Below are 20,499 nucleotides of genomic sequence, written 5' to 3'. Positions count from 1 at the left end.
TAGCTTAAGGAAAATTTCACCAAAGACTTTTTAAAATAATGAGGTAATTTTTAAAAAGAAGACAAAGACATAAAAAAGTGATATGGTGTTTATTGCACGCTAACTGATATGAAGTGAAGGTGTTAGTTACTGAAATTTAACAAAATTGTGAGATAATAATTTGCAATACCAAAAATACTTCATGGTTATGTGGTACTTTTCTAAGGATTGAAAAAGGAAATAATCATAAAATAAAATAATTGACAGAATCTTCATCGTGTATCTTTCCTCAACCAAAAATTACAAAAAGAAAAAAAAAAAGAAAAAAAAAAAGGAGAAATATTCAGCATCCAGCCGGCAAAGTAAAAGCATTTACATTTCACTTACGTTCTGGTTTGATTGTGTAGACGTACAGAGCATACTCTTCTCCAACACACATTTTGGAATTATTCCTTTGTGTACTGCACTCCATCAAACCACACTCATTTTCCTTAACCATTGTACATTTTTTAGATGCACCATGCTGATTATAGCTGTCACCTCCACCCCAGCACTCGCCATAATACTCGATACCGAAGTACTCGTAGTTCTTTCCTTCCGCAAGTTTTGCACATTCACAGGTGAACCTGCGAGATCAAACAAAAGGAGAAGTTTGCTATTCAAAGATAAAGACAATGGTGATATTTACATTCCAAGTGACTCTTGAGCGTCTAAGGTTATCCTGTTTCACCTGGGAAGATTGTAACTCTCCCGGGATTAGATGTTTGTCGATTGCAAGTCGTCCAAGCGTTTGGTCAAGAGTTCGTAAGTACAAATACACATGGATGGAAGGAGAAATTGTTAGAGTAAAATGTCTTGTCAAGGAACACAACACAACGACGCAGTCAGGGTTCAAACCTTTACTTTTCTATCTAGTATCCAACACCCATCTCATAGGGTCACTGCATTTCTGTCAGATAAATTAAAATGAATCAATAATCTCCTATCCAAATGTTGACTCATTTTCATTTCACCATTTACCTGTCAAGGAAGTTTGCCCAGTCGTTCCAGTTAAAGGGTTCTCCAAAGTAAGACTTTGAATTTGGATCTCTTGCTGTAAGCAATAGGTCTGGTAAAGCTCGAAGAGAAGGGTCTTTTCTATCCCGAAAACAACCAACCGGCCTGCGTTCCAGAGAGCATTTAGGCTGTTGCGACTGATAACAGCCTGGGTTATAAGCCGAAAGAAAGACAACGAATCAACGGTTAGAAAACTTATTTCTTTGGAAGAAACAAATGTATATATCCATGAATATTCAGGGTGTACAAAGAAATACGTGAGAAAGTGTTTGTTCTTTCACGAGGTCTGAATGTAATTTCTCCCTGTTTTCTACCATACATTTCTTGTTACATCAATTTTGAGAATTTGGCGTTAAACGAAGTAGATCTCCTCGGTACAGATCAGAGATGTAAGGTGGTTTTAACAAACGGATTGTTACAGAGTTTCCGCCTTGTGAAACTATCTACATACAGAAACGTTTTTGTTAAGATAACTCGGTACCTATAATACTTGCGGCACGACAATAATTTACCTACCTTTTTGTAGTCTGTAAACGAACAAATCGAGAACTCCTCCAACACATATCTTCCCTTGCCCTCGTTGTTCGTGGCATGACTCGAAAGCACAGTTATTGTTCTGGACCATGATACAGCTGTCAGACGAAACTTTTCGACCATCCCTGGGGCTCGATCCGCCCCAACATTCTCCATGGAACTCGATACCAAAATAATCAAAGTTCATTTTTTCGGCCTTTTTTACACATTCACAGACAAATCTATAAGTAAAATATCGTACTGGTATAGCTTTATTAAAAGACCAATTTTATTGAAAAGCTTGATAGAGGACCCAAAGTAAATCACGATTGACCTGAATCATTTCATTGATCGTGTAGCCTAATCATCCGGGTAAGAGTGACCCTCACCGCTGGAAAGGAACGTTACTGACGCTTCGATGACCTTAGCGAAAGTCATCACAACTAATCGAAGGCATATCTAAAGCAGTTACAACCAAATTACATTCCTGCTTTCAAATTTAGTTCTTTTTTTCACTTGAGATCTCATTGGCCCCTTGCAAGTGGTTCAGTTGAAGGACTCCAGGACTCAGTCGAAGAACTCCAACTGAATCAAGCATTCACGCGAAAAAAAATGAAAGAAAAAAGATGTATTTGTAATTACCTGTCGATAAAGTTAGCCCAGTCCCTCCAATTTATACTTTCTTTGAAGTAAACTTTCGATCTTGGATCTCTGGCTGTAAGAAGTAGTGTTAATAACGTCCTGTCTTCTGGGGGTCTGCTATGTCTGCAAAACAACCGATTGGCTCGTACTTCTTAAGGCACTGAGGCTGCTTGGATTGCCAACAACCTGGTCCGATCACTGAAAAGAAAATGAAGAAGTTCGCATTTACTTGTTCGTGTTACATAGAAGAGCAAATTCAATCAAGATCCAAGCGTGCTTAGATAATGAAATCTCAGCCATTTGAATTTTGTGTTATTAATTCTGGTTGAATACTTTTGGAATGCGGTGGAGACAAGGTGTACATCGAATAATGGAAAAAAACACTAAGAAATTTTTGATGTAAAACAAGGCTTCTTCTACGGAAATTTGAAGCTTTTAAGAAAGTGCCTAAATTGTAGCAGTCTGTTGTCTGATTAAGTGGCAGAGGATTGTCAAAGACTGCTGTCGGCAACGCTGAATGCTTTTTTGAACACCTGAGTGGAAGTCATCTTCGGAGTCAAGATTTTTATGATAAATTCCACTCAGGTTTTCTAAACATCAGTAATTGCATGTTGCATATTCTCAAGGTGACGATCAGAGTACATGGTCAATTGTTAATCCTTGCATTACTTACAAGCATTTGATTTACAACTGTGCTTTTACTTACCAGCTCTCTTTGGCGAACCTTGGACCGTAGCGGAGAAGAGAAGAACAGTCACCGTGATTAGGTACCAAAATGTCCTCATCTTAAGGCTGATAAGGAGGAATAGATAAAAAAACCTACTTTTAAAAAAAGGAAGGGCTGAAATCGAACAGCACCTCTATACTCACAAGTCAGTAACAACAAGAAGCACATAAACTTACCCTTGCTTGTTTTGCTGGAGGCAAGTTAGTGCGCTCTTGCTACGGCAATAAAGAGAACAGTGATTGGAGCTGGTGCTGTTGAAATTTTCATATAGAATCTCTGACAAAAGTTTTTCACCGATTAGCAGCAAGGTTTCGGTTTTCCAAAACAAAACAATAAAATTTGATTAACCTTTCATTAACACGGTGAACTTCAATTAAATTGTATGAGAACTTGCCGCGCTTTTACACCTGAAATCGTTTGGCAAGATGAGACAGGAAAATAAAAATATTTTGTTAAAGTACTTCCCAAAACCCAATGGCAAGACATATAGATCATCCATTTTCTCAGAGGAAGCATAGCTCTGATGTTCCATCTTTCATTTCAGTTGTACAGACAGATAACGAGGCAGTGAGGTTATCAGTTCTTTTACACTGTTTACTAATTCAATACTTCTCCGTAGGTTTATTCAGGTGAAAATTAAAACTTTATTTAATTATAATAGATTAGAACTCTTTCGAAACAGTTACAATCAATGATCTGCTAGAGAAAGAAGTGTAAGTTGGGAACGTGACACCTTTCGCAGTTTCTTCCTCTTAGGGTTTTTTAAATTGTAAATTAGGTTAGTTAGTCAACTATACATTTCTCCGTAAATGCACACTACTAAAATACGGCGATACTGATTATTGGTCACAGACTATAAATTAAAATGTATATAATATGACAATCATACATGTACAATTTCACTTTAAAACCTGTTTTAAAACAAAAACCTGTTCATTGTTTAAGAGAGAAAAGCTGCTATTGGCTGTGTTACGTTTAGCATGCGCTAACAGCTGCAGATATTTCTGATAATAGCTTACAGATTACGATATATAATCAATTACATTTGTAATTTGACAGACGTGATTTTGTCTCTCATACTTTTCAGCTGGCAACATGACCACAAAACTTTTTCTTTCTCATATAAATATTTAGTAATCTTAGTAGTACAGCCACAAACAGTCTTAAACTTGATTCAATTTGTCAACCGGTCCTAAGAGGCTAATTGCCAAAATTAAACGCTTACACCCTTTTTTAACGATAGTTCGAGTAATTAATCATTTACAATGTACTGAGCGTTAATTTAACCTCTTTTGCAAACTGAGACCAGCAGAACATAATTATTAAAGTTCGGAGACAAGTAATTTGAACTTTCAACTGCAAGAAAACTTGACACACGAAAAAAATGAGCCACAGACTATGGGTTTCATGGGGAACATTAAAATGATAACTTCGCCTACATAATTAGTTATCTACTTTTCTCATTCTCTATGGCAAATTCAACTAACAAAAAAAAAGGACTTTCCTAACGGCAGAAGGTAAAAAAGGGAAAGTCTATACTCAAACCAAGTTTCCCAGTCAAGCCCACGAAGTGAATAAATTAGGACATTTCATCAGGCTCTCTAGACTGACAATTTAATTTACCGGTACCTGTTACCGGTAAAGAGGGTAGAGGTAGAGGGTAAAGCGTTTTGTTCAAGAACACAACGCAATGACCTGGCCTGGTTACCCAGACCTCTCGACCAGGAGTCCAGCGCACTAATCGTTAGGCCACCATCAGCGGCAGAAGAGTACTATTTTAAGCAATTTTTCTGCAATACCCCACGGTGACCTTCATCAGAAAAAAGTAACAATATGGTAACTTTCGAAATAAGATACGGATTTGCTTTGACTTATTACGAAATGTACCATTATAATGTACCAGGTGTTCACTGCAATAATGATTAAAGAAACACACGCAATGTTTTTCCCTCCTATCCAAAGTTGAGTTGCAGCCTCAGTTCTGGAAATACAACAGAAAAGCAGGAGTGAAAGTGTATTTAACTACCAAAGTTATCTTCATCATTAATGACGTCGTCACGATTCGCATGGAACTGGCAAAAGTTACTGCTGCTGTCTGTATGCTGTATAGAAAGTTCTACGGTCATTCTTGTTCCACAGAGGTGCTGTGCACGATTTTAGTTGGCTTCAAAGCCTCTTATAATTGTTTTTAGTATGACTATGATTATGTCTCGTTTTTGAGAATCGCATTGCTATGAAAGCCTGAGATGATTCGTTTTCAATTGTCGTTTCCAGACTACTTGGTGACTACATGTAATTGACTGATTATAGCATTATTTATCGACCGGAGAGGGGGGTTTGGGGATTTGGGTGGTGATCACGTGGTTTTCAGGTGGAACGGAGGGGAGATTGGACAATCGTCGCTTCAGTTCGGAGAATAAAGGGGGTGCTGTAAAAACTTGACTGCCAATCAACTTCCAATGAGGGGAAATAGAAAAATGTTCCAAAGCCTTTTGGGCAGATCAGATAACTTTCATCGTGAAACAACCAAAATCCTCTTAGCCCCTTCCTCCCCAGCAGACTAATAATGACCGACTACGTATACATACACTTAAATGCTTCATGCAGTGGTTTAGATTAAAGGAACACAGAAGCCCTTCTACTTTCCTCCTACCCAGAACTGAGTTGTAGCGTCAGCACTAGAAGTACAACGAAAAGCAGGATTGACAGTATTATAACTACCAAAATTGTCCTCATTATCGACGACGTTACCACGATTTCCATTGAACTGACAGAAACTTCTGCTGCTGTCTGTATGCAAAGCGCTTTGGTCTTTCTTGTTCCACAAAGGTGCTGTGCATGATTTACATTCATAGCCTCTAACATTGACGATCTCAAACTTGACACACTTTGCGACAATTGGAACTTGGATATTCATTAGGTCGAAATCTTCAAACGAAGTTCGCATGTAGTCACGGTAAACCACCCCGTCTGTGTCATAACGGCAAGTGGTTCGCCAGTGAGTGGACTGGGAGCCAAGCCATGCAAAGTACGATGGACGGATCAAGTATGTCTGCCAGTTTGGTGTCTCACCGCTGACCGCTTTAGAATCATCATAGTCGGAAAATACAATGCTCTAAGGAAATAGAATATATTGAAATCTTCACTTCCACTGATTACCATGGAATTAGTTCGGTCAAAATGGAGCTCGCTGGGCAAGAACAGGCAAAAAGACCACCTTAGTCAATAAAGTGATAAAACAAGGGACCCGAGAGGGGTGGAGGAGGGTCAGAGGATTTGGTTGTGTCACGATGAAATATACCTGATCCCATCCATAAGGCTCTGTAATATACTCAGGATCTCCCTTCCCCTCTTTAGCAGCTGATTGGCAGTTAATTTTCCATAGCTCCCCCCTTTATACTCTGTCAGCGACGACCGATACCCCCTCCCCTCCGATACCCCCCTCCATTTCCCTGAAAACCATTGAATCCTTCCTCCAAACCCCCCCCCCCCCTCAGTTCCTAAATGAATCTTTAATATTCTCCTAGGATCAGTCGTCAAGATTGTGCTGATTCTCTTTTCGGAAAGAATGTAATTTCAGTCAGTTCCACTTTCTACTCGTGTCCCTGTAAATTAAAAAAGGTAATGTTGTTGGGAATGATTTATTCAAATTCAAAAAGGTTTGGCAGATTAGCCTATTGATGAGTAGCTTTTTTTCATGGAAGCTTCTATTCAATTCCTTTTATCTACTCTGAACTCAGATTGTAAAGGGAATACATTTACTTGAACAAGATTTTTGTTGGACAAACTGAATGACTCAATCAGGTTCCAAGCGAAATCAGGCTCTGAGTCAAAGTCACAGAACACTGTGAAGGTTTGATTGCTACCATCAGTGACTTTGTACAATCCAGATGAGTTAAAGCCGGCTGCTTTGTAATCCTGACAACTTCCCGGCTTAGTCTCGCAATGTTTCCCAACAAACAACTCTGGACAGGAACAACTGTACCGTACACTTGTGGGCTCACAGATCTCAGTGCAGGTTCCACCATTGAGACACAGATTGTTCCTGCAACAGTCATTGCCACACGTGACGTCACCAACACATGGAACCATATCGCTTTTAATCTGTTGAAATAGTTTGATTCGGAAATATATATTATATGTCTCTTCAAAAGAGGAAGACTATTGCGTTATGAAAACGTTTTCTTAACTAAACACGTTCATTGAAGGATATGGCCTGTTTCACCAACGTGCTGGTTAGCATTCTCTTTGATCTGCTCAGACAGCCATAGGACGTCATTCATTTTATATCACTTAACTTGGGTATATTAATCTATATCATCTTTCATGTATTGCGAGTTTATAATTAAGACTAATTGACGTTCTTCTCTATTTTTAACGAGTTTCTGTTCATTTACGATATTTGTTTCCTTATTTACAGTGTCCCCAATTAGCACAGCAGTGCTAAATACACTGACACTTAAATAAAGTTATTATTATCATTATTATTATTATTATTATTATTATTTGCACATTGCTCAATACCTGGCAAAACGAACGAGAAATATCTACTGTGAATTTAACTGATTACATATCGGTATCTTGGTAACAAAGAAAAAGAAAGAAGAAAACCTGCCTCGCTGAATGTCTTTCAGCAAGAACATGCAGGATAAGAACAGAATTCTGAAATCATTGTTTCATTTAAACTTAATTTCAGTAAAGTTGTTATAGGAAAAAGCAAAGAGTAAAAAAGGAAAAACCCAAATTTGAATTTATTGGCATATAGCATAAGCAAACAGCATTAGCATATATTTTTTCGATTTTTGGAATCGTTCGAAAATTTTTAATCAACATAAGATATTCTCAAAAATTTATAAACAATTTTTCAGCGTAAATTTTGTGAAAATTGTCCAGCCGCCGAACATATCGACAGAGAATAATGTTGTATGTGAATAAATTCCTATTTGGCTTTATCATGTTTTTTTTTGCTTTTTTCATCGCCAATGTTACTGCAATTACATGTACATCAGAGATAAATTGAGAATACAAGAGGATACATAGCTGGAAAACCATTGGCAAGGAGCCCCTGGAGAAGGAAAGAAGTGCGAACTAGATCTGGTTGGTATCACTGAAAAAGGGCGTTGTTTTTTCGCACTTTGTAATCAAGATATCGTACGTTCTATTTAGAATATTCAAAAGGCAAAGCGAACCAGAGTTTTGAAAGTAACTACAACTTAATTCTGTTTTGGAAGGGACGTATTTAACAATAAAAATTGATTTTAATTTACAATCGCCTTGTTATTAACCTCGTAGCAGAAATAAGAGCATTGAACAGCCAATTGAGACAGTAAAAAAGTTCTTCTGTAAGGTTCCCACGATTCATTTGTTTGTAACAATTTCTTGTCGTCACCGGCGTTTGGTAAAACATCACCGTTTTTGCATTGATTGATATACAATTACAGCAGCCAAATGAAGAACGGGCGATAGTGTTAATTACGAACAGAGGAATCGACAAAATATTCAACGGCAGAATGTCTGGAGAAAGCAACCAATCCGTGATTACTCCGTTGTTTGGTAAAAGAAGGAACGTAGTACTCGATCGGTTTGTAAATGCTAGTAAAAAGCAACCTGCCATTGCTTCTTGGTTTTTGCAGGAAATGAAGAAATAAAAGACTCGATCGGTTGTAAAGTTGGAATGTTCGCTCATTTTTTTTGAGAAAATAAGGAAAGGTAATTTCCCAAACATTTGAGGTAAATAACCAAAGATAAATTACCGCAGGATGTTTACAATTAAAATTCTCTTTGACAGCCCTTCTGATCATGGTGGTCACTACCTTGTATAGATTTCCCAAAAAGAAAAAAGGAAAAAAAAAGAGGCTTAGATGGTAAAAAAAGAAAAAACAAACGCACACTTTGTTCCAGTTACAGCAGTTCACCTACCTTTATAAAGTCGTCCCTGCGGAGATTGTAATAAGTTGAGCCCAGAGAAGGTTTGAGGGAGCTCTTGTGCGTAAAATGATTTGCTTCATTTAATTCACAGAATTTTCCTTCATCTGTATCGTTGTAGTTAAATGACAAGCACCGACGGTTTTCGATACACCACATGTAACACTGAACTGGACTCAATGTTTTGGAACTGTGAAAGACATGGCCAATAAACTTTGAATCTTGCACCGCATCTCGATGCACATCAAGTGAAATTTTCTGACATGTGTCACTGAGGCAGACGCTCTTAAGTTGCAGAAAAAAGGACGCGAATGAAAAAACTTCGACCAACGTCATCATTTGATGGAGAAATAAGAGCCTTGCTCGTCACTTGTTCATTCTCAGTATCACTGACAAGTAATAGACGTCGGCAGACAGTCTTTGCTTATAAAGTTGTGGTCAGCGTTTTCATATAAAAACGGAAGAGCGTGGGTGTGCTTCATTGGTAAGGGTAAAATGTAATTCATGCAAAAACCACTTCTTTTGTGTTTGTTGATGAAGTCGCTTTGCCTCAATCACTTTGTTGAAGAGCCCGCCTCATGAATCTTTAACAAATTTACTGTACTGAAGTGCGATAGCAAAATGAGCTATATAAAATATTGTAATTTGGTATTATCAACTGAGTTGAAAACGTAAATTGGCCACCATAAAGAGTTTAAGAGCTGGCGTATCAAGCGTTAGCCCTTCAGCTTTCAAAAATTTTACGGTGGTCAATTTACGTTCTCAACTCAGTTGATGATTCTTAATTACTCTGGTATACTCTTCCATCGACGCAGCACCAAAGTTTCTTTAGAAACTTACCCCTTTTATTCATTTGTATAAAATATGGATCGACTCATTCGTTGACAAAATAGAAACATTCCTGAAACATACATAAATCGACCAAATGAAAAAATAAAAAAAAAAGAAAAGAAAAAATACTCTTAAGAAGAATCTTTGACGAAAGGTGTCCGTAAAATGCAATTTGAGAGTCCGAGAAAAAATGTAGCGAGTAATTCGTCTTCAAATCATATGGTTGCGACTCGATCCTTGTGTTACTTTAATCGTAAATAGATGGTAAATAGATCATAAATAAATTGCCTTAGACGTTTTGGTGTGCAGTATCGATAAGTATTTTTAAGAGTTGTGTCCTATTTTGACGAGCCTGCAGGGTCGTTTCCCGAGGAATACATTTTAGCGATCTTAAAAGCTTACCTGAATTCAAGTTCTTTTTTCCCTTTAAGTAACTGTGGTAATTGCTTTGTCTGGGAATCTCTTTTGAATTTGGACAATTTGGAGTATCTGCGTTGAAAAATTACGGACGATGGTCGGCAAGTCCGATTTTTATGACCGATCTATTCACAATATAAGTTGGGTGGCCTGTGTAACCAACATAACGACCATGCTGCTCCTAGTTGGCTCAGTTAGCTCGTTAGCTCAGTTGGCAGAGCGCTGCACCGGTATTGCAGAGGTCATATCCTGTACAGGTCTGAGTTTTTTTTCAGGCCTTATTTGCACTACTGCTTAGTTAATGAAAGATCGCTTTCATATTCAGTGATCTAAGCATGTGCCACTTTTAAGTCTTGTAACAGAAGTAATACCTAGGCTGAGGGCTATGTTCTTCTTAAGAGATTTGGCCAACCTATTACCACGCGGGTATGATCAAAATAGTCAGGATAGCAAAATCACCCTAAAGTATGGTCTCAGGATTCTGTAGAATAAGCGTTCTCAATATTATCCTCTATCTTGATATAAATGTCGACACTGGAAGAAAACGGACGATATATATATAGGCCATCACTCTCAGCAGTCGTTTGTTAGCTAAAGGGAAAAATATCCACTGTAAACTTCAATTGGCTTCTCTTACAATTCAATACGACGGTTTTCCTTAAACCATAGGCATCCCAAGCTCACGTCTCGAGAAAATGCCCGTTTTTGGCTTGCTTTGCTACTACTGTTAATAAAGAGTCTTATGACGGGAATAACAGTGATGGCAAAGCCGATCATGCTCAAAAAACACAGATTGCAGATTGCAGACTGTGCAGACCGCGCTTTGTTCGCTGGAGAATTTCGATTGTTACAACCCGCGAGACACTGACAAATTAATTCAATCGACTTCGATAGGTTCGATAGGTCTCCAATTTCACCAGAATTATGCAGTTTTGTCAAGCCGGAGAAAAAAAATTACGTTTTCTCGCTATATTCTCCTCTACTTGGACTTTTTCCCAATCTCGAGGTCAAGGTCATTTTGGCTTCTTGTCAACGGTACGGTCGCCAAATAATAACTTCAGGGAGAATGGAGTTTTTATCCCAGAAATCGTCAATCTCGAGCCCAGGGTCATTTTGGCTCCTTGTCAGCGGAATAGTTACCAAATGATGACCTCTGGGGGAATAGATTCATTTAATTATTTTGATTGGTTGATTGGAAAACAATAGACTCCACACAGGAAGTGTGATTTAAAGAGGAGATCGATCGGGCTTGAAATAGAGCGTTAACAACGATAAATTTAAATTGATTTTACTGTTTTTATTATTGTTGTTATTTTTTTTGCGTGAACATTTCCACTTGCATGTCGATGCGTGAGAAAATACCCAACCAAAACTGCTGCATGCTGCAAAGACGGGGTTTCATGTAACGATGGATTTCTGTCGTTGTTGTCAACGTTCAAATAGAAATAAATCAATATATTAATTTGTTTGCTGTAAAGAGCAGTTTGAGATTGTCGATTTAAATCCTGTGAATGCAATCTGGCCACACAAGAGCGAAGATAAACTCGTTCAAACTGATCCTCCCTCAGACGATGGGATCGAAGCCGAGATGTACAAGATGCTGTTTGATTTATCTAATGCTGATACTAAAATTAAGGGAAAACTGTTCATTACAAGATATCAAATAAATTTTCTCTTCCTGATATTCTTGATAGAACTATGTAGCTCATAATGTAACATCAGCGGCTGTTTTTGCAAACTTGAGGTCAAGCCCAAACCTACAAGCACGTAGATTGCAAAATCTGTCAAAAGACGACAAAAAATTAACTGTAATGCCTATCTTGACAGGTAAAGTGGGTTAAGTCACGCAATTCGAAGAAATGTAACAATCACGAGCAGGTTACAAAATCAACTGAGAAATTTCAACAACAGCTCGAAACGTCAAGAAGAAAGGTAAAAGCCGAAAAAAAAAAGACACAGGTGTTAAAAACAGGAGGAGATCAAAGCAGACTGTTATCGAAGATAAACTTAACAAACACCAGACCAATGTTAGTCGCGTTGATACCAATTAATCCGAACGTGAAACTTACAAAGCTTTAGAATCTCCTTGTTCATTATATTGCCGTGATTTCGGCCATGTGATTGCTACATTTCCAGTTTCATTTTAAGAGCTCATAATTACTGATAAGAAATACGTGACCCAGCTCGTTTATGAGGTATACCCATTTTGAACTAGCCAAGAGTATCCTCAACATGTCTGGTTAGGGATCAAAACAGCTGTAAGTGTGTTGCTGAACGCCCCGACCTAGTGCTGACAAACACACGTTTGGGAGGTTCATCAAACGAATCCTCATCGGACACTTCTTTATTTTCGACGATTTCGTCGTCAGAGTCAATATCGCTGTTGTCGTCACCTTTCAACAGTCGTTCAATTCTATCCGCTTCCTCGTGAGGGAGCTCGAAAGATCTCAATTCGGAAGCATCAGTAATGATCTCGTCGATACGCACACTGTCTATAATGGTGTACGGTGAGTTCCCTATCGTCTCAGTAAGCCTCAGAGAAAGCCAATGTCACTATTGTCGAGCCACAAAATGTGCATGACGCACTACTAGAAACACTAGTTCATTTCCCCTTGACGAAAAAAGCAGGGCGAGGAAAATCAACATGTTTGAAAAAAGTTCAAGTGGGATTGCTACGAAGACGTCGATAAGCTTCTCCAGTCAAAAACACTAACATGATGATACCGCATGATCCAAGTATTACGATCTACGCGCAAGTATGAGTTCGTCAGCTAGAAAGCGTCGTACGCCGGTTGCCTTATCAGCTCATATGGGGCTTTCGTTTTTTTAGGCTCACAGCATTTCACTTTCTGTTAGAAAACGGCTAGTTCTATTCTATTTTTCTATTCAGTCATTATTAATTCATTTATTTTTACTATTCGTCGTTATTCGCGACTATTCGTCACTATTCGCACTATTCGGGTTTTATCACTAGCCAAACTTTTGATGCTAATTTAAGAAACAACATCCTTCAAAATCAATTTCTTTTAGTATAACTTGATCATAATCGATCAACAAGGGAACTGTTTCGCAGCGTTTGCAATTGTTAACTTGATTTGGACGTCGTAGTTTCTCAATGGCGATGCGCGCCACTTTACGATAATGATGCGAGGAAATGTCTTACTGGAATTCTTCGATCACTTCGTCGAAATACGCATACAGCATAGAAATCTGTACCTCGATTTATCCTTCCGGCGTCTTTTCGGTGATCGCGACCTGGATATGGATAGAGATAAAGAAAAAAGGATGAATAGTCAAAAAATTTTGTACTCATGCCATGAAGAAGTTTATTCAAAGTTTCTGATTCACTTTTCATTATCGGGATCAATATCAGTATCCGGGCAACTGCCCACCTACCCCTCCCTAACCCAACATTAATCTTAATTTGTTGTCAATTGACTGTTGTTGAGTTAGGGGAGGGGTAGGTGGGCAGTTGCCCAGATACTGATATTGATCCCATTATCGCCATCATCGTATTACAAATTGACCTCAAAATCTGTTTGGTACTTGCCTGCTGGTTGACCGCCTTGAACGGCGCCGTCTTTCAGGTTACTAGAAAAGTTTGGTGAGGGAAAGATGTTTACCATATCCAAAGCATAAAAAAGATAAATTCGAATAGACTTGAAATCGGCGCATGTTTGAAACAAACCAAAATAGATATAAAATTGTTTTACCGTTGATCGCGACGTCTTTTTTTCTCTTTCTTGCTTTTACCGATTATTACCCTTGCGAAAACTGACCAGACACAACCTCGACAAAGATAATCACCGAGCAATTTGCACGCGAATCAAAAGTCAAACAATGCCATAACAAGACATTTGAAAGAAAATCTGTCAAGTTGTTAAACTGTTGTCTTACAACTCGGAACACTTCCGGCTGAAAGTTTCGCCGGGAGACTTTTTGCGTCTCTCGTAGTTACTCTGCACATTGTTGATTTCACTTAAAAAAAAAAGGCTTCTGAAGATATATCAGAAAATACATAACCAAGACAATCAAATAAGAAAGAAGTACTTATTATTCCATTAGCATGACTACGTTACTCATTATTCCGAAGTATCCAAACCTAATTATTCATTATTTTCTTTTAACTTAATCCTCTTATTCATTATTCATTATTCAGCTTCCACCCCCAATTTAAACGTGTACCAAACTGGCGTTTGGTCCAGGGGCGGATCTAGGATTTTACATGAGTGATTTGCACCAATTTAACTAAGAGGGTTCGGGGGCATGTTCCCCTGAGAAAATTTGAGATTTAGCGCTCTCAGAATGCCGGAAAATTGCGTTCTGACAGCACTTCAAGCCATTCAGACACATTAACAACATTTCCTCAGAAAGGCATAATTCTGTACAAAAAATCATTTCGTGATGTGCAACAACTTAACCAGGGAAGTCTGGGGGCATGCTCTCCCAAGAAAATTTTAAACTTAGTGCTCTCAGAATGCGATTTCCTTGCATTATGAGAGTACTTCTAGCCATCCAGACACAGTTACACCACCTCTTCAGAAAGGCATAATTCTGTACAAAACAATCATACCTGTGTCTTAACGCTTTACAGGCTAAATTTATTTTTGGAATTTAATAAAATTCTCCAGTGCAAAAATCCTTAACAACAAAACTGAAAAGTTGGAATCATACTTGCCTTTTTCAGCCTTATAGATCAGGGTATAAGTGATGTGGTCCATTGAGCTCAGACTGAGAGAATATGTAAAAATAATTTAAGCTTATTGAACACCCAGTGTCAGTGAAAACATAATTGTAAAAACTATCGAAGAATGAGTTTTGGTCCAGATATTAGTATTAATACAATTGTACCACAGACACCAGTTATGTATCTCTACTGTTCTTCAGAAGTTTAAGGATTACATTAATCCTGATGGAACATAACTCACAAGTACTCTAGAAACACTAGTGACTGTCCGGTACAAAATTATTCATTTAAAATATTTTCCATTCTCATTCTACTAGGATGTAAATTAGCAAATAAATCTATAATTTGTTCAAGGTCTAATTCCATTTCTCTATGGGCATACATCAGTGCTAATCCATTCAGTCTATCCTGGACCATTGTCTTTCTCAAATAAGTCTTCAGGTTTGAGAAGGGTTGAGATGGACCTCTCACAAGATGCCGATGAAATAGGAATGCTTATCAAGATTTGAAGTATAGTATATATATTCACATAAGCACCCTTGTCAATTTGTTCCAGGGTGGCATCTATGCTGTCAGGGATGTCTTCTCTTCTATCAGTTTTCCCCTTCCACATTCTTACCCATAACAAAAGCTCTGCTGGTAAACCTGCATTATTAGGGATATCCTGTCTGTAATAGTTACAAAATTCCCTAACATTATCCTTCCAAATGGGATCAGTAGCCAACAAAATAGAAGGAATCACTGAAAATCCTCTGTAGCACACAAAAACAGCATTTTCAAATCTGCTTTTCAGTTGCATGAGAGCATGGTTAAGGAAGTCTGTTGCCAGACTGATCCTATAATAGTCTTCAGGGGTTGGGGCTGGTGCATTTTTTCTGTGAACTTGCCTCTGAATTATCTTGGGCATGCTTGGCTGTACTGAAACACGTCTTGCTAGGGTAACAGCTTCTTCATAAAGAGTATGGTGTCTATTATCAATGTCAGTTTGCATATCTCTTAAGGCTGATTTTAACAAAACAATTTCCTCGTTTGCTTTGAGAAGATCCATTGCTTTCTTTTGTAGCCTAACCGTGAGTAGTCTGGTTAAGTCTCAAATGTGTCTCACGATAACAAGAGTAATAATGAGGGAAAATGTGATTGCATTAATTAAGGCTTGTGCATTATTTCTACTGTTTTGATTCCAGTTCTCATGGCTAGGAGTATTTCTGTTCATTGAAATGTCTTCAAGTGTAGCCACAACTGGGTAAGGAAGCTCCACAATTCGGTCCATACCATCAATACGCTCAATCGACCTTGTTCGACACACATTTACCGGAACAAAGTGGTTGGCAATAGGCATCAATACTCTAATCTTCCTGATCAAATGCTGTCGTTTCGGAGAATTGTCCAAAAATTCTGAGAGCTTTCTTACAACACTCAACATGTTTCTAACAAGTGGTAATTTGCATGTGTCAGCAACACACAAGTTAAGCTTATGGTTCATACAGTGAACGTAAATAGCCTTGTCATGTTCAGCCCTTATAAGTGACGAAGTTCCATTCAAGCGCCCTGACATATTGCCTGCACCATCATAACACTGGCCACGACAGTCATCCATAGATAGTCCTAAATCACCTACAGCACCAATTATTAAATCTTTGATAGCTGCTCTTGTTGTTCCATCCTCAGAAAGGTAAGAATCCCACAAATTCTTCTCTGACTGTTTTGTTGGAATCGAGAAATCTGATCACCACTGAAAGACTTTCTTTATTTGATATGTTAACTGCTTCATCAGACATAATAGAAAATATTTGCTATCCCTGATTTCCTGTCACAAATTATTCAGTATGATAGCACCCAAGGTTGTAATCATCTCGTTTTGAATGGTTTTTAGAAATATATGTCGCACTTCTGGGTGCAGTTTCTAGGTAATGTTGCAGTGTTTGGTCGCCGCTGTCAATTCGAAATTCTAACAGTGCCTGGAAGTTACCAGAAGGACTGGCATTTTGCGGATCATTATCTCGTCTTCCTCTGAGGGCTACGTTGTTTTTTCCACAGCAAATTATTGTTTTAAAAAGGGATTTCAGAATTTCGCGATTTCCATTGATTTGTTGTTGAAGTAAGTAGCTAATCTTCAGATAATTTGGGACCGCTTCTCTTCTCATAGTTCTCAGAAAATTCTCCATGGCAATCACTGCTAAATGAGATAGAGATAGAGATAGATAGTTTATTATCAAATAAAATACATTGCAGCCATAGGCTGAATTGCGTGCTTTTCACAATCATTGATTATATAAGACTATATAAGACTACCTATTACAAAAATGCTAAGACCTAAATAAAATTACTAATATAACTAATATAGCTAATATACAGCAGTGGAATAGCTAAAAATCTAGGTTAGCACACGCGCACATAGCCGGGATAAATGAAAATTTGAAACGGTCAGTGCGAAAGCGCGGCATGTTAAAAACTAAAAAATATTAACTCCGATTGCCGTGACAGGTTGATTGTTTATCGAACCGATGGGAAAGGTGTCAAGTTGAATATTTAATTGAGACGGAGGAGGAATATGCAAAACACGTCTTTCCGGTAAATTTCCAACCGTTGGTGAACAAAATGTTGATTACAGAGAAGGAGTGGCGCAGAAATTATTAGTACGATGCAGAAGAGTGGTAGAGGTGGTAGTGCATGATCTCCTTCGACCACCACGAGTTCCGCGCCGAGTAGGTTTCACCCTCGAGATGCCAAAATGAATTAATTGCCGCCATACACCGGGGTCCAATCTTGAGATAGCGATAGACAACGAAATAGACTGTAAAATTTGTCTAGAATAGCAAAAAGCCATAGCAGGACGTAAATAGGGCTGTGGCTTGAAGATGGAGGAGAGTCCGATCGAGAATTAATGAGAAATCGGCAAAAACATGCGGAGCTCCCAATATCGTGTGCTGCTCGTAAGCGCTCACGTGTTCTTGAGGGGAGGGGGAGGGGGAGGGGGGAATGCATCTCTCATTTCCCGCTCCCGTGTTTGGTAAAACGTGAACTAACGGATGTCCAAAGCGTGAGTGTGAGTGGAGACTTGTATAATTTTTCTAGTTTATCCGTATTTCTCCCACACTGGACTCCAAAAGAAACACACGGTAAACAAAATGCACCGTCGAGATATTTAGAGTATGCTAACCAGGGAAATCTTTTCAGCCGGCTCCACTGACACAAAATGACGTTTAGAATTCGAACATTCCACCGACGCTGGGAAGACATGTAGCTCACCGAGTTTCCACACATTCTCTTTGAACCTGAGCCTGTCCTGGTCCGAATATGAGCTGATGTCCTTGAATACCAAGCCAACATCGTACTGAGAACAGTCCTCCTTCCGACAAACTGGATTACCTCGAACCATAATCCTGTCTTCCTCCGTGGCAAGTTAACAAGGAACTCTAGTCGGAACAAAAACAAACGAAGGGACTCTTGGGGAGAGGCCTTGCGATTGTTAGTGGTTTCCACGGTAGTTTGCGGCCTGGATAGCCAATCACAACTGAGTTTGAGTAGTTCGCAGACAATGCGAGTGTTTCTGGCCAATCAAAGAGGGTTTTGAGTGGTTTGTAAAAAGATCCATATACCAGCAAGTCCCACCCACTGCGTAAAAATTTACTCCGGTCGTGCCTATGAAATTTTCTCCTTTTTCGCCTTGTTCTCGGAAGTATCGATAAAGGACAAAAGCGTACGAACGGAGACTCGCAGGATTCGCTGGGGAAGGGCTGGGTTCGCTGTGTAATCGAAGGAAAATCGAGAAACGACGCTTTTTTCTTTGTTTTATTTCATAATAAACGATAAAAAAAGATGGCTAATTGATTTCTTTAATTAATATAGAACCTGAGAAATAATAAACGCAGGTTTGGAAACTACTCTGGATTTACTCCTGTGGTCTATCCGATTTATTCAACCAACATATTTAACGAAGCGAAAAATCCAGTTTAGATGTTTCTTACGGCCCGCGTACACATTCGGTCCTTTGCAAACTGAACCTCGCCGGGAACTGTTATGTTATATTTGGGTCAAACTACTACACGTGTTTTACAAAGAACGCCATCTTTTATTCTTTCCCAGATCCCTTTGTACGTACATATGTCATGTAAGCTAACACAACATCTCCCCCTTTTTGTTAAAGGGCACAAAGTCTGAAGCAAATAGACCATTCTGATAAGTCATGGACACAGCCTAAATCAGATCTCTTAACACAGTGTCATGTAATGAAAAAACATAGATTTTCTCTGACTTTGAGCGATGGTCTTATAACTCGCTGAGAGCCGGTGTTACAGGGGGTACTCCAAAGTCTCTCTTAGAAACAGGAACGTCTGGCCTTGCTCTCTGCTGGAACTTGTTTCTCCTCCGGGTTTGGTTGTTGATTTTCCTGCTGATCTGGCAGTGGGGTTAGGTGAACACGGTTTCTTCTGATCGTGCTGATTGGCGTCTCAACTTTATGTGACCGGGGTGTTGCTGCTGCTTCGATGACTTCTCCTGAACGCTGAAGGTCCCTTCATTAAGGCTTCCGTACCTGGTTCAATCGGAGAGAAAGGCTTTGCCTTGTGCCTACTGTTGAACACTGTTTGTTGCTTCAGCTTGCTCATGCTCTCTCTTTCACGTAGGTTTACTAGATCAGGCCAGTGCGGGATTAGCTGGGTATGGAACACCGGAACACTGTTTCTTATCTGCCTTCCCATCAGCAACTGGGCAGGAGAGAACTTGCATGCTAATGGCGTTGATATGTAGGCCAGTAATCTATTAACTGGGTCTCTTTCTTTCGAGAGTAGATGATTCACGGTTCTAACTCCACGTTCAACCTGTCGGTTCTACCGAGGAAAACTTCGGACTAATGGTAGTATGCTTGAATCCCCACTCTTTCGCCAAGTATGAGAATTCTGCACTGTCTAATTGAGGACCAGTGTCGGATCGCACTTGTTCGGGGATGCCATGTCTGGTAAATATGGACTTAAGTGCTCTTATGACCTCACTTGACTTTGTCGTCTTCTTCGTGGCCACTACTTCTATGTACCTTGAGAAGTAGTCTTTTACAATCAGGTAGTCGATGCTTTTCAGCTCGAAGAGCTCTGTGGCTACGACTTGCCAGGGGATGATGTCTCAAATGTTTGGGATAAAGTTTATGAACTACAAAATGATACCTTTGAATTTCAAACGCCAGTAAAGACGACAAAAGAATTGAAAATACAAGATGCTGTTAATGACATCAATCCAATAACTAAGAAGACATTTGATAATTCTGTCACCATCAGATTCTACTATTGTAGAATCTATTGTAAGCTCGGACCCAATAATGATCCAACTTTGAAATTACAAGTTTTTTTCTCACTCAAATACAGTCGTATCCGATACATCACAGTTTGGGTATGACGGTAATAGATATGAATCAACCTTACAAGAAACTGGATTTTATCAGATTTTCTTCAAAGATGGTCTGAAGTCAGGTGCAACTACACTATTTATGAAAGGAAGGGATAAAAATAATATTTCGATTACTCTTAGCGGAATAACGAATGTGGAAGACACATGAGGTAGATGGGTTGATATCAACATATTTCATGTTGTCAGTTTGTCAAAAAGAGAGTCTATCACAGTAGAATTGAGTACAGGGATATTTGAAGGTAATACCTAATAGTAGTTTTACGATCGGGAAACTTTAGTTTTATATAGCATACATATATATATAGCATACATATATTGGGGT

The 20,499-nt window shown here is 38.8% G+C and overlaps 2 protein-coding genes and 1 pseudogene across 2 annotated transcripts; all 3 read right to left on the bottom strand.

The window, feature by feature from the left end:
- Positions 1–355: 355 nt before the first annotated feature.
- Positions 356–3,158, bottom strand: LOC149041771 (uncharacterized). Its single transcript, XM_089214725.1, has 6 exons — positions 3,094–3,158; positions 2,897–2,982; positions 2,191–2,388; positions 1,552–1,790; positions 1,000–1,183; positions 356–605 (listed from the first exon to the last, which is right to left on the bottom strand). Exons 4-6 carry the CDS (start codon positions 1,754–1,756, stop codon positions 359–361), a joined length of 636 nt encoding a protein of 211 aa, XP_089070851.1. The 5' UTR covers positions 1,757–1,790; positions 2,191–2,388; positions 2,897–2,982; positions 3,094–3,158; the 3' UTR covers positions 356–358.
- A 1,396-nt stretch (positions 3,159–4,554) lies between these two features.
- On the bottom strand, positions 4,555–10,089 carry LOC113683209 (uncharacterized). The gene is made up of 3 exons (XM_089214723.1): positions 8,837–10,089; positions 6,680–7,021; positions 4,555–6,032 (listed from the first exon to the last, which is right to left on the bottom strand). The coding sequence occupies exons 1-3, from the start codon at positions 9,179–9,181 to the stop codon at positions 5,556–5,558; spliced, it is 1,164 nt and encodes a 387-aa protein (XP_089070849.1). The 5' UTR covers positions 9,182–10,089; the 3' UTR covers positions 4,555–5,555.
- A 4,967-nt stretch (positions 10,090–15,056) lies between these two features.
- On the bottom strand, positions 15,057–18,156 carry LOC149041770 (52 kDa repressor of the inhibitor of the protein kinase-like; annotated as a pseudogene).
- Positions 18,157–20,499: the final 2,343 nt, after the last annotated feature.

The sequence above is a fragment of the Pocillopora damicornis genome, chromosome 8 (genome assembly GCF_964200805.1).
Source record: "Pocillopora damicornis chromosome 8, jaPocDami1.2, whole genome shotgun sequence".
NCBI lineage: Eukaryota > Metazoa > Cnidaria > Anthozoa > Scleractinia > Pocilloporidae > Pocillopora > Pocillopora damicornis.
This window is presented reverse-complemented; position numbering and strand designations above follow the sequence as displayed.

Bases quoted from the DNA above. Each gene is read 5' to 3' on its own strand.
- LOC149041771 (XM_089214725.1), bottom strand. From the start codon at position 1,756: ATGAACTTTGATTATTTTGGTATCGAGTTCCATGGAGAATGTTGGGGC. The intron at 1,184-1,551 runs GTAGGTAAATTA...CTTATAACCCAG, and splicing joins CGTTTACAGACTACAAAAAG to GCTGTTATCAGTCGCAACAG. The intron at 606-999 runs GTAAATGGTGAA...TTGATCTCGCAG, and splicing joins TGGGCAAACTTCCTTGACAG to GTTCACCTGTGAATGTGCAA.
- LOC113683209 (XM_089214723.1), bottom strand. From the start codon at position 9,181: ATGATGACGTTGGTCGAAGTTTTTTCATTCGCGTCCTTTTTTCTGCAA. The intron at 7,022-8,836 runs GTAGGTGAACTG...CTATTTCAACAG, and splicing joins GCAGGGACGACTTTATAAAG to ATTAAAAGCGATATGGTTCC. The intron at 6,033-6,679 runs GTAAATGTATTC...CTATTTCCTTAG, and splicing joins CCAACAAAAATCTTGTTCAA to AGCATTGTATTTTCCGACTA.